This window comes from Neolamprologus multifasciatus, chromosome 15 (genome assembly GCF_963576455.1).
Source record: "Neolamprologus multifasciatus chromosome 15, fNeoMul1.2, whole genome shotgun sequence".
Taxonomy (NCBI): Eukaryota; Metazoa; Chordata; class Actinopteri; order Cichliformes; family Cichlidae; genus Neolamprologus; species Neolamprologus multifasciatus.
This window is the reverse complement of record NC_140453.1, coordinates 34,239,864-34,251,059: the sequence shown is the minus strand read 5'-3', so window position 1 is coordinate 34,251,059 and position 11,196 is coordinate 34,239,864. Positions and strand designations below refer to the sequence as shown.

General features: G+C 45.9%; 1 protein-coding gene across 1 annotated transcript; it reads right to left on the bottom strand.

Moving 5' to 3' along the window:
* Positions 1–1,411: 1,411 nt before the first annotated feature.
* Positions 1,412–4,342, bottom strand: LOC146502509 (uncharacterized). Its single transcript, XM_085132555.1, has 3 exons — positions 3,539–4,342; positions 2,385–3,439; positions 1,412–2,249 (listed from the first exon to the last, which is right to left on the bottom strand). Exons 1-3 carry the CDS (start codon positions 4,340–4,342, stop codon positions 1,889–1,891), a joined length of 2,220 nt encoding a protein of 739 aa, XP_084988681.1. The 3' UTR covers positions 1,412–1,888.
* Between the last annotated feature and the right edge of the window lie 6,854 nt (positions 4,343–11,196).

Genomic DNA, 11,196 nt, shown 5'->3' with positions numbered 1-11,196 from the left:
ACTGCACATCAAAGAAAAGCTAGTGGAAAGTCTAGAAACTAGAGCAACTGATTCACCACACCTACATTCAGTGTCTTGAATCAGGTGAGAGGGAACCTTTCTGAATTTTATGTGTGAGGTCTAAACCCACGTCGACGTGTAGAAGTGTGCAGTCATTAAAACCTCCTTATATCTAACGCTATCTAACCTTCCTGCTGTGTGTTTGTGTTTGTGTGTGTGTGAGACTTTTGAATCTTTAAAAACAAGCTCCAGACAAACAACTTCCTGTCTGTTTCCTAAAAATAGTGCAGGCTTTTGCACAGGTGTAAACGGTGCATCTATTTTATTTGAAAAAGCAAAATAAATTCAATAAAGACTGAAAGATTTCCTTTGAAAGGAGCGTGTGACACCGTCAGCTTAACTGCACGTGTATGTGCGTCAATAATAAAATTAAAATGTAAAGTTTCACTTTGTGAATCCTGTAGTTGCACCTATACTGTAACAGTATAAGAAGCTGAATCATTTCATTTACAGTCAGCAAAGCAACAGATTTCCACTCAAATTTAAAAAAATCATACGGTGAAGTCCAAGGATTAGAAATATGTCTATAAATAAAGATTTAATAATAATATTAAAGATTGGTGAAGACGATGACATACTGAGTGATATAAAAAGAAGCTCTGTGGGTTGCAGGGTCCTGCATTTCTTCCTGTAAGAAATAATCTGGAAATTACAGATTATATGATTCCAGTCTGGACAAATTTTAACCATTTCAGCAGTAAGACTCTATAGTAATACACTCTCTCATAGGTATGGTATATAATAACGTACATTAAGCTTGTGTTGTCCTGCATAATTGTTTTATTTTCACACAACTCCTCCCCATCTTATATCCTCATTACTTTAACTGTTTCCCATTTATCCAGTTTCATAGCGAGTTCACTTTCATTTTGAAATGGTGATTCACGGTCACACGTACAGCACCGTGAAAATGTTAATATTAGACAAAGATAATCTGACAATCTGATAATCTTATTTATAGAAACATTGTGCTCAGCTTTGAGAGACAAACACAACCTGACACAATATGACTTTCACAGATACCTACAGCTGAGATCATATATTGATCGTGAGTGCAAATTGTCCGACTTTACAGATGCTGAGTCGCATTTTTCCCCCATCCTGAAGAATGCTACAACCATGACCCCTACTAAATCTATTTCCAAAGCTCTCTCTAGTGCCAGCGAGAATAACACTTTATGCATTAAAGATAAATGGGAAAGGGAATCAGGGATTGATATTTCTGTGGGTGTTATGTAATGGCTGTGTGCAGACAGGAATAGGACCCAAAGTGCAGACTCCAGAGACAAAACTTAAACTCAAAACCGCTTTAATCTTAAACTCAAATATAACATAACTGGAACTATCCAAATAAACTTACACCGGAGGACTGAAAAAAAAAAACAAAAAAAACACACAGCTATATAAACGGTAGATCGCGACAATGACAAACTGAAACACAGGGCTTAAATACATAGAGGGAGCAATCAGGGAATGGACAACAGGAGGGAAACACAGCTGGGGCAAATCAGAACTGACGAGACAAGGAAGCGTAAACTGAACACACTGAGATAAGACAGAGACCTTCAAAGTAAAACAGGAAACACATAACACAGACTGAACAAAAGACACAGACTCACATGCAGGCACTACAACAGAGGGAACAGAGATGTGGGACCAGGGCAGACACAGACACTGACTGGACACGGGGATATAGCAGACAGGGGAGACAGCAACTAAGGATTACACAGAGACAAACCGTAAGACATGACTCCAACGAAAACCCAAAGACTAGAAATTATAAATAATATAATAAACTCAAAACCCCTGGGTCAACGACCCAGGCATCCTAACAGTATCCCCCCCCTAAAGGGCTGGCTCCCAGACAGCCCAACCCGAAACACCAAAACAAAAAACAACCCAACCAGGGTGGGCGGCGGGGGAACAGGTAGGAGGGACCGAAATGAAACAAACACACGGAGCCAGAGACAAAAAAATACAGGGAGCAAAAGCCCAAAACAGAACAAAACAACAGTACTGCGGCCCAGCAACAGTCCAAAAGAAAACAGACAAAAAGCCCATGAAAGGCGCAGAGGCCCAGGCACCAGTCTCGAAAAGGTACAGGAGGCCGGCCCGGAGGCTGACGGCACAACAGTCCAAACCCGGGCAGTTCAGGGGGGCGGCCCGGAGGCAGGTGGCCCAAGAGCCAAAAGGACAGTTCAGGGGGCCGGGCAGGCGGGAGGCACCGGCGGCGACGGAGCAGGTCAGGAGGCCGGCCGGGCGGGAGGCACCGGCGGCGACCGAGCAGGTCAGGAGGCCGGCCGGGCGGGAGGCACCGGCGGCGACCGAGCAGGTCAGGAGGCCGGCCGGGCGGGAGGCACCGGCGGCGACGTAGGTCAGGGGGCCGGCCGTAACGGCAATGATGTCCAGTCATCAGCCCGGAAAGTGGCCGAACAGGCCGGACAGGACGAGCAGGACGAGCAGGACGAGCAGGCCGGACAGGACGAGCAGGACCAGACGGCATGGGGACCTCAGGCGCAGACGAAGATAGACGGAGCGAGGCAGGACCAGGCGACGCCGAAGGCGAAGACACGGAGGCAGGACCAGGCGACGCCGAAGGCGAAGACACGGAGGCCGAACCAGGCGACACAGAGGCTGAAGCTGAACCTGGACCAGGCGAGGGCGAAGACTCGGAGGCCGGACCAGGCGAGGGCGAAGACTCGGAGGCCGGACCAGGCGAGGGCGAAGACTCGGAGGCCGGACCAGGCGAGGGCGGCGCTGCAGGGAATGGTGCGGGAGCCGCAGGTGGTGGCGCTGCAGGCGACGCAGGTCGCTGGACGGGCCCCTCGGACCCTCCAGCGGGAACAGGCGGCTGGACGGGCCCCTCGGACCCTCCAGCGGGAACAGGCGGCTGAAGCGGTCCCTCGGACCCTCCAGCGGGAACAGGCGGCTGAAGCGGTCCCTCGGACCCTCCAGCGGGAACAGGCGGCTGAAGCGGTCCCTCGGACCCTCCAGCGGGAACAGGCGGCTGAAGCGGTCCCTCGGACCCTCCAGCGGAGGCAGGCGAAGGCTGGACGGGCCCCTCGGACCCTCCAGCAGGAACAGGCGGTGGAGTAAATGACTGAGGTGAGAACTGAGCAGGTGACTGAGCTGATAGGTGAGCTAAAGTCCGAGCTACGGAGAGAAGTTTAATATGTATCGACTGTTGTAAAGATGGTAGTAATGGTGGGTAAGGTGGTGGATCCGCAGTAAGCTGAGCTAGTTCCCCTGAGCCTCCAGAACCTGAAGAAATCTGCTGGACGGGCTCACCTGAGCCTCCAGCGAGGTCAGAAACAGGTGCAGGTGCCTGCCGGACACCAGCCACTCCCACCCGAGGAGAAGGTACGGGTGCCGGAGCTAACTGGTTCCCGGTCATCCTCACACTGGGAGCCGGGACAGGCACCGTCAATGGCTGGGCAGCTGCTGTCCCCACCCGAGGAGCTGGCATGGGTGCAGCGACAGGCAGAGGCTCAGCCGGCCTGGACACCGGAGCAGGGACCAGCTGGACCTCAGCCTCCCTCACCTGAAGCACTGAAACAGGTGCAGGGGAATGCTGGGCCCGAGCTGCCCTGGGAGCAGGAACACAACGGTGCAAAGGAGCAGGCTCAGCAAACACAGACTCCTCTAAAATGTTTCTTAGCTTCCTACCACCACCACGTCTAACAGTCTTAACAGTTTTCACAGTCTCAGAATTTACAGTGTGCACATGATTGTCTTTTTCCAGCTCAGAGGGAGCAGAATGAAAACAGTCAATATACCTCACCATGGGGAGTGGCTCAGCAGAGACAGAGTGGCGACCGCGTGAGCGTCGCTTTCTCCGGGAAGTGGGAGGTGGCAAACTGGGCTGCGAATCCTCCAAAAGACCGGGCTGCGATGAGGAAGCAGAGAGTTTGTGAAGCTCAGAACGTGGCAGACCCAAAAACGAAGCGAAGGACTGCAGTGGAGTGAGTCTAACGTCCGGCGTCCAGTAATCCTTCTTCCTCCGCTGCTTAACCCTCTTGTCGGACTGGTAATCCAGGGGTGGAGGCGGAGGTGTAGCGACTGGAGAGAATGAGCATGTGCTCAATCTGATCGCCCGAGGCATAGGCGCCGGCTCGGCCGTAGCCATGGCAGTTTGGAGGCTGCGGGGTCCTCCCCAAGCCAAACGTGAACCATAGAAAGGTGACTCGATCTCCCGGGCATGCTTAGCCTCCTGCCTCACGCTCTCCTTGAGGAAGGCAGAAGCTGCGGGTTGCCAATACCACACAGAGTCTGCTGGGTCCATGTTATGGTCGCGATCTTCTGTTAGGGGACGGCTGTGTGCAGACAGGAATAGGACCCAAAGTGCAGACTCCGGAGACAAAACTTAAACTCAAAACCGCTTTAATCTTAAACTCAAATATAACATAACTGGAACTATCCAAATAAACTTACACCGGAGGACTGAAAAAACACACAGCTATATAAACGGCAGATCGCGACAATGACAAACTGAAACACAGGGCTTAAATACATAGAGGGAGCAATCAGGGAATGGACAACAGGAGGGAAACACAGCTGGGGCAAATCAGAACTGACGAGACAAGGAAGCGTAAACTGAACACACTGAGATAAGACAGAGACCTTCAAAGTAAAACAGGAAACACATAACACAGACTGAACAAAAGACACAGACTCACATGCAGGCACTACAACAGAGGGAACAGAAATGTGGGACCAGGACAGACACAGACACCGACTGGACACGGGGATATAGCGGACAGGGGAGACAGCAACTAAGGATTACACAGAGACAAACCATAAGACATGACTCCAACGAAAACCCAAAGACTAGAAATTATAAATAATATAATAAACTCAAAACCCCTGGGTCAACGACCCAGGCATCCTAACAGTGGGGGAGTGGAAAAATATTTGGTCCTGCCAGTGATCCACATCCAGTTCCATGGCTGGAAGAACATTATTAGATACTTCAAGACACCATATCAGGAGAGATATAAAAGTGCTCATATGTATTCTGGAGACAATGCGGCTCGACTGTTGCTAATCATTTTCGTGTCTTTTGGGACTATCCCAGGTTAAAAAATTTCTGGATGGGTGTCCGGGTCTCCTTAAGCACAGTCTTTAACGCTCAAATACCTCTAGATTTTAAGGTTCTATACGTGGGTCTGGTCCCTTTTCTGGAATGTAGGAGTGAGATTAAGCTGGTGCAATTATTCTTGGTGGCAAGTAAGAAAACAATTACAAGAAGATGGTTAAGCCCAGTCCAGCCTACCCTGGATGACTGGTTTGGGATCATTTTAGAGATATTTAGGATGGAAAAACTGACATATCTGTTAAGAAATCAAAAGGTAAATTCTACCAAATTTGGAACAATTGGATCCTATTAATGACCCCGACAAGAGCTAACTTTATTTGATCTCACTGTTACTTGTACTTTTGTAACCTACTTATCTCATTTCTGACCATTGTTAATCTGGGCGATCAGCGGAGACAGATGAGGACTCCAGTTCTCCAGTTCCAGCTTACGCAGCCTCACTGCTTTATCTGCCTCTGCCAAATGCCCAAATGGAGCCGTGCCAGTTGCATTTTTAGCCGGGCCCCGTCCCGTGCTTCTGAACTTCCAGAGGAGAGGGAATCATAGTGAGGGAGCGTGCGCAGTGTCTTCCCCCCCTCATCTCCCACACAGTCATGACCAGAACCATCTTTATGGTCCCCCTCAAATGAGGAAGTTTGACTAGGCTCACCAGAGACCACAGGCATTTCTGGCAGATCAGGGACTTGCATTAGACCAGCTTGCCTACTACCCGCACTTTCAGGTCACTCTTACGGAGTGTTTTAGGGACCTGGAGCTTAAGGTGTTCTGCAATTTGCAGCAATTCACACTTGCGGCAGCTATCAAGGAGCACAACAGACGGAGCTTCTAAGAAATGCTTTAAGCAAAATGCAGCCGACATGGCGCTCACACAGGGAAGAGGGCAGAAGGAAAAAATAAATATAGCAAAACACACGTTCTTATGGGGAAAAGGAGATCCTGGACGAGCCCCCACTTAAGTTACGACCCCCTCTGCAAGGCGACAGGAGGGGAGTAACATACACAAGCCCCCACACAAAACTTGAGTAAAGTAAAGGGTTTTTTGCAAACTTTTAACAGAAAACCGACAGGGCTGTTCAACAGGCCACTGGGCAACCAATTAACACATGTAAAGCAATAACACAAACAACCGTAAAAGCTAAGGAATAACTAAGGCAAGCTAGCATCACAAAATTCTAATCAAAGCAAGCTAGCATCACTGTTAGGTTTATATTGTTGGATTGTCATTTATGCTCAGAAATATATAATCATATATTCTTAGAATTATATAATTGATTGCATATTAATAGGATGTTTGATCCTTAGCAGTCTGCAAAGACTCTGTGTGCCTCCCAGAGCACTCTGGCATATGCACACACATGCTAAGGTCATGAGAGAGGTCCTACCTTCTCTGACTGATTTATGGTATAGGAGGACACCTACTCTGTATCTGTTTTAGTATTAGAGCCCTTTGTTTAGGCGGACCACAGGGTCACATCTTGACCACACACACACACCTGCGGACACATACATACACACACACACACGCACACCTACACGTATACACAGACTGGTACTCTTTGTTCATATGTATGCCTGTGTAAGACATCATATGTTAATGAACCTACATATTCATATAACCACAATAAAGAGCAGTGCTACAGGGGAGCTAACTGAGAGCGACTGGGGTTCGAGGGGAAGGAGCGGCGCTCGTCACAGTTCTCTCTATCGTGTCCGAGCAACACAAAGAGCTCTGGTGACTTGCGTCTTGCTTTTGTAGTAGAACTGTCTTGGCGTTCCAGCAGTAGGCCTGTGTTACACAGACCTATCAGTCACAAAGCTCAAAACACTAATCAGGCAAAGTTCAAGCATGAACCGAGGTTAACACACAAAGTTCAGCATTATGAACAAGTTGAACAAAGTTCGAAGAGGGCGGCACAAAGGGCAAACTGCATGTTCATGTTCAAGGCCCTCCAGCCTTTTGTAGCTGCAGGTGAGCGCGATCAGCCACTGATTGCCTCTTGGAGTATCACGGGATCCCCGTGCAGCCAATAATCTGCGTGGACTGTCACCCTGCAATCTGCATAGAAGAGGGCTGGCACAGGTCTCCAAGTAACCAATCATCCACGAGGCCCAGCACACTTGGATTTGCATGAACAAAAAAAGGCAGCCTCACTCCCTCTAAGGCTCAAGGCCGTAACAATGTATTTTATTTACTTTTTTTTCTACTTTTTTTCCTCCATGACAGCAGCATGGGCAACCCCCCAGTTCATGTTTATAGCTCCATATAATGTGTCCTACCTTTATGTAATATGGGTCCCCTTCTGGAGAACATATGAACCTCGTAGAATTTGTTATCAGGCAACTCTCCCAGTAATATCCATTAGAGGATAACATGCACTTGCCGATCACTGTGTTTATCATTTGCTCTCCTGGACTTAACTCTAAAAACCTGGAAGAAGGACTCTATTTTCATCTTATTCATATATTGCTATGTTGATGGATTTTTCCTGTCCATTCCAAATAAAGATAAAAAATTTTTTTTTTAAAGATAATCTGAGTAAATACAAAATGCAGTTTTTAAACGATAATTTCATTTATTAAGTGAAAAAGGAGCAAAACGCTATTGTCCCTTAAACCTACTACCTGGTTGTGCCACCACTGGCAGCACAAACTGCAATCAAGGGTTTGCAGTATTTAGCAATGAGTGTTTCAGCCCTTGTCCCCACTGTCATTACTGTGGAGGAATTTTGCATGCGCTTATCTGTAGAATTGTTTTCATTCAGTCATACTGGAGTGTTTTCGAGCATGGACGGGCTGTTAAATTTTGGAGTCACTAGGCTGCTCTAAAATTTTTTAAGGCATTCAGAGGTGGACTTCCTGGTGGTGTTTCTGATCATTGTCCAGCTCCCCTGCACTCTTGAGTTTCAGGGCATGAACAGAACAGACAGCAGAATTCACGGTTCCATCAGTTATGGTGAGACTTTCAGGTCCATCATGCTACCACCACTATGTTTGGCTGTTGGTCTGATACTCTTTAAATGAAATGCGGTGTTGGTTGCAGACGCGGCGGAACTCGAACCTTCCAAAGAGTTCAGCTTTTGTCTCGTCATATCCACAGAACATTTCCTCAAAAGTCTACAGGTCAAGGTGTTTTTTGACATGTCTCGGTATTAAGGAGCCTTGTGTCTTTCTTATTGTTGAATCATGAAGTCTGACCTTAACTGAGGCACGTGAAGCCTGCAGTTGTGGTAGACCGGTCACTCCTGTGAAGCTTCACCACTCAGCCCCCTGTGGCTTCTGCTCCGTGGCTGCTGAGTAAGCCCTCGTCTGGGGTTCTCCTCAGCTCTTCCCAGGAGGATGGCATGGTTCCCCCTCTGATGGTCCCCCTCATTGTGAAAGCACGGTACAGCCTCGGTGTAATGTTGCAGTTTTTGGAGAAATATGAGAATATAAGAAATGTATGACTAAAAGAGACAAATATATGCGGTGGATTTCAAAGGTTTTGTCACTCTTCCCATAAAAGCAAAAAAAAGTTTAATTAGCTCTCGTTTGAAGTTGGTATCCTCGTCCCTGGTTTTTAGTCCCTGTCCTGAGTTCTTGTAATCATGGTTTGTATTTGGTTTCACAGTTGATCCTGTGCTCTTGTTTCCTGTTTGGAATTTCTCTGTTATTTCAGTATTTTATTAGTTTCACTTCTCGTAACATTTCAAATCTTAGGTTTCTATTTTATGGATATTCTTCTGCTTAGTTTCAGTTTTGCAGTCATGTCTTGTTGCTCATCCCCTGTGCTTAGTTTTTTATTGTACAGATCCAGTGTGGACCTTACCTTAGTGTACACTGTTTTGCCTTTGGACTTCCTGTTTTACTTTGAAGGACAGTTTTCTTTAATGCCCTGCATTAATGTTACTTTGTGCCTCTGCTTTTACCGATTCCCTGAGTCACCCGTATCTCCTTTTCCTAACCCCTTTTCCTTAAAATTGATGATGTTTTAATGAAGGTTACCTTTCGTTTCCATAAGCCTGGCTTTGGTCCTCTCCATATCCACACTGTAACAGATCTGCTCTCAGCACTCCTGCTATTTTTGGAAGACTCCCTGATGGACCTACCAGTGGGTGAAAACTAGAAACTGTGGCCCGTCATTCACAGGCAGCAGGGAGACTTGCAAAGGCTGCTAAAATGAGACACCAGGATAACGGGTATATGGATTCTGCTGAAGCCCAGAAGAAGCTCAGAAACTTTGTACCCAGATTGTTCTGAAGATGTTAAATGAATCGATGATTGAGGGAGCACCCACTTCCTCTACACTGTTTCCATTAGACTGATGGATGCTTGCTTCTTGTTAAAGGAGGTTGAAGTGCTTCTCTGTGACCCATCAGTTTGTTGCACCTCACAGCTTCACTCAGCATCTTTCTCTCACAGACCGTCTTTTTTATTACATGTTGTAACACAACTTGACCAGCAGATGGCGGGTTAGAGGCAGTTTCTGATGTGCTTCAATTGTGGGCATGGTTATATTTTGGAACAATCAGAGTTATATGTTTTAGCTTGTAAATGATAAGTTTAGAACACTATGTGATATTAATTTGTCACTGCACTTGAAAACATGCTTCTCAATCATTATATTTAAAAATCATGAAAACAGTGCTACTCTTTTCCTTTTTTCTTTTTTTAAAGGAAGCTGATTGTTAGATTAATTTAGTCAGTTCATTTTGTGTTCTCACTCTGATCCTCTGGTCTTGTCTTTGTATTTTTGTCTTTCATGTTCTCTGGTTTTGTTATGCCAAGTTAATCTTGTCTCGCAGTCAGTCGTGTCTCTCTTCCTGTTTTATTTTGGTGATTCTTTGTCTCCGTGTCTTGTGTGTAGTTTAACTTCCTCCACAGTCATTGTGTGTTTTATCCTAAACTGAGTTCCCACCTATTATTAGCCCGTGTGTGTGTATACTGTGCGAGTCTTCCCCTGTCCTTTTTTTGGTCTTGTCCAGGTCCCTGTGTTTTCCTAAAAATTCCTTCTTCTTAGATTTGCTGCTCTAAAAATGCTATTCTTATGAGTTGATAGCATAAAAACTGTTTAACCTTGTCCTTCATTTGGGTCTTATATCTACTCGCTAGCACAGCCACATTAGGCATGTAAATGTAGATTCAACTATGTTCAAAGTGAGAATCAGAATGGGAAAGTGTGAAGGGCTGGGTCTCTGACCCAGCATTTTGTATTACTTTTGTATTGCTTTCTTCTTTTTACATTGTGTTCTATCCATGTGCTATTCTTAAGTTAAGAGTTAGTGAGTTATTGTCACAATACAGCTGTGTCCAGGCAAGAGTAGGACCAAATGGAAACTTGCAGAGGTAAAAAGTAAATTAAAAAAACACCGCTTTATTGCTGGCTTGTAAGGGAACAAAGAATAAAACTAAACTGGGAAAACTAATACTAAATTATACATAGAAACACAGGGAGAATCACACAGCTATGATGGAGGACGCAACACTGACAAAGCGAAACATGGGGCTTAAATACACTGAGGGATAACGAGGGGGAATGAGCCACAGGGGGAGAGCATAGCTGGGAGTAATTAGGCAGGACGAGACAAGGGAAGCAAAACTAGAAACATTAACATAGGACAGACTGTGAAAGTAAAACAGGAAACACACTGACTGAACTCAAGACATGTAAACTTAACAGACTGGGGAGACAGAACATAGGGACCTGAAACATGGGACAGAAAGGCAGAGTAGACACAACATGAACATAACAACGCTACAGTGGAAAAGTAAAACAAAATACAGGAACACAGGACCTCTTTCAAAATAAAATGGAAAATATAATGAAAAGCAAACATGACAACATAAGAAACACAGACATGAAACACATGAAGGACAAGGGAGACTTAACAGGGGTTGGGTACACAAGGGGAATCTAATAAACAAATGATCTTAGATAATCTAATGAACTTAAAAATAAACCATAAACATCAAAATAAACTCAAACTTAAAACGCTGGGTCAAAAGACCCAGGATCGTGACAGTTATTTTATATTATTGGATTATTTATGAAATTATGTTAAGTC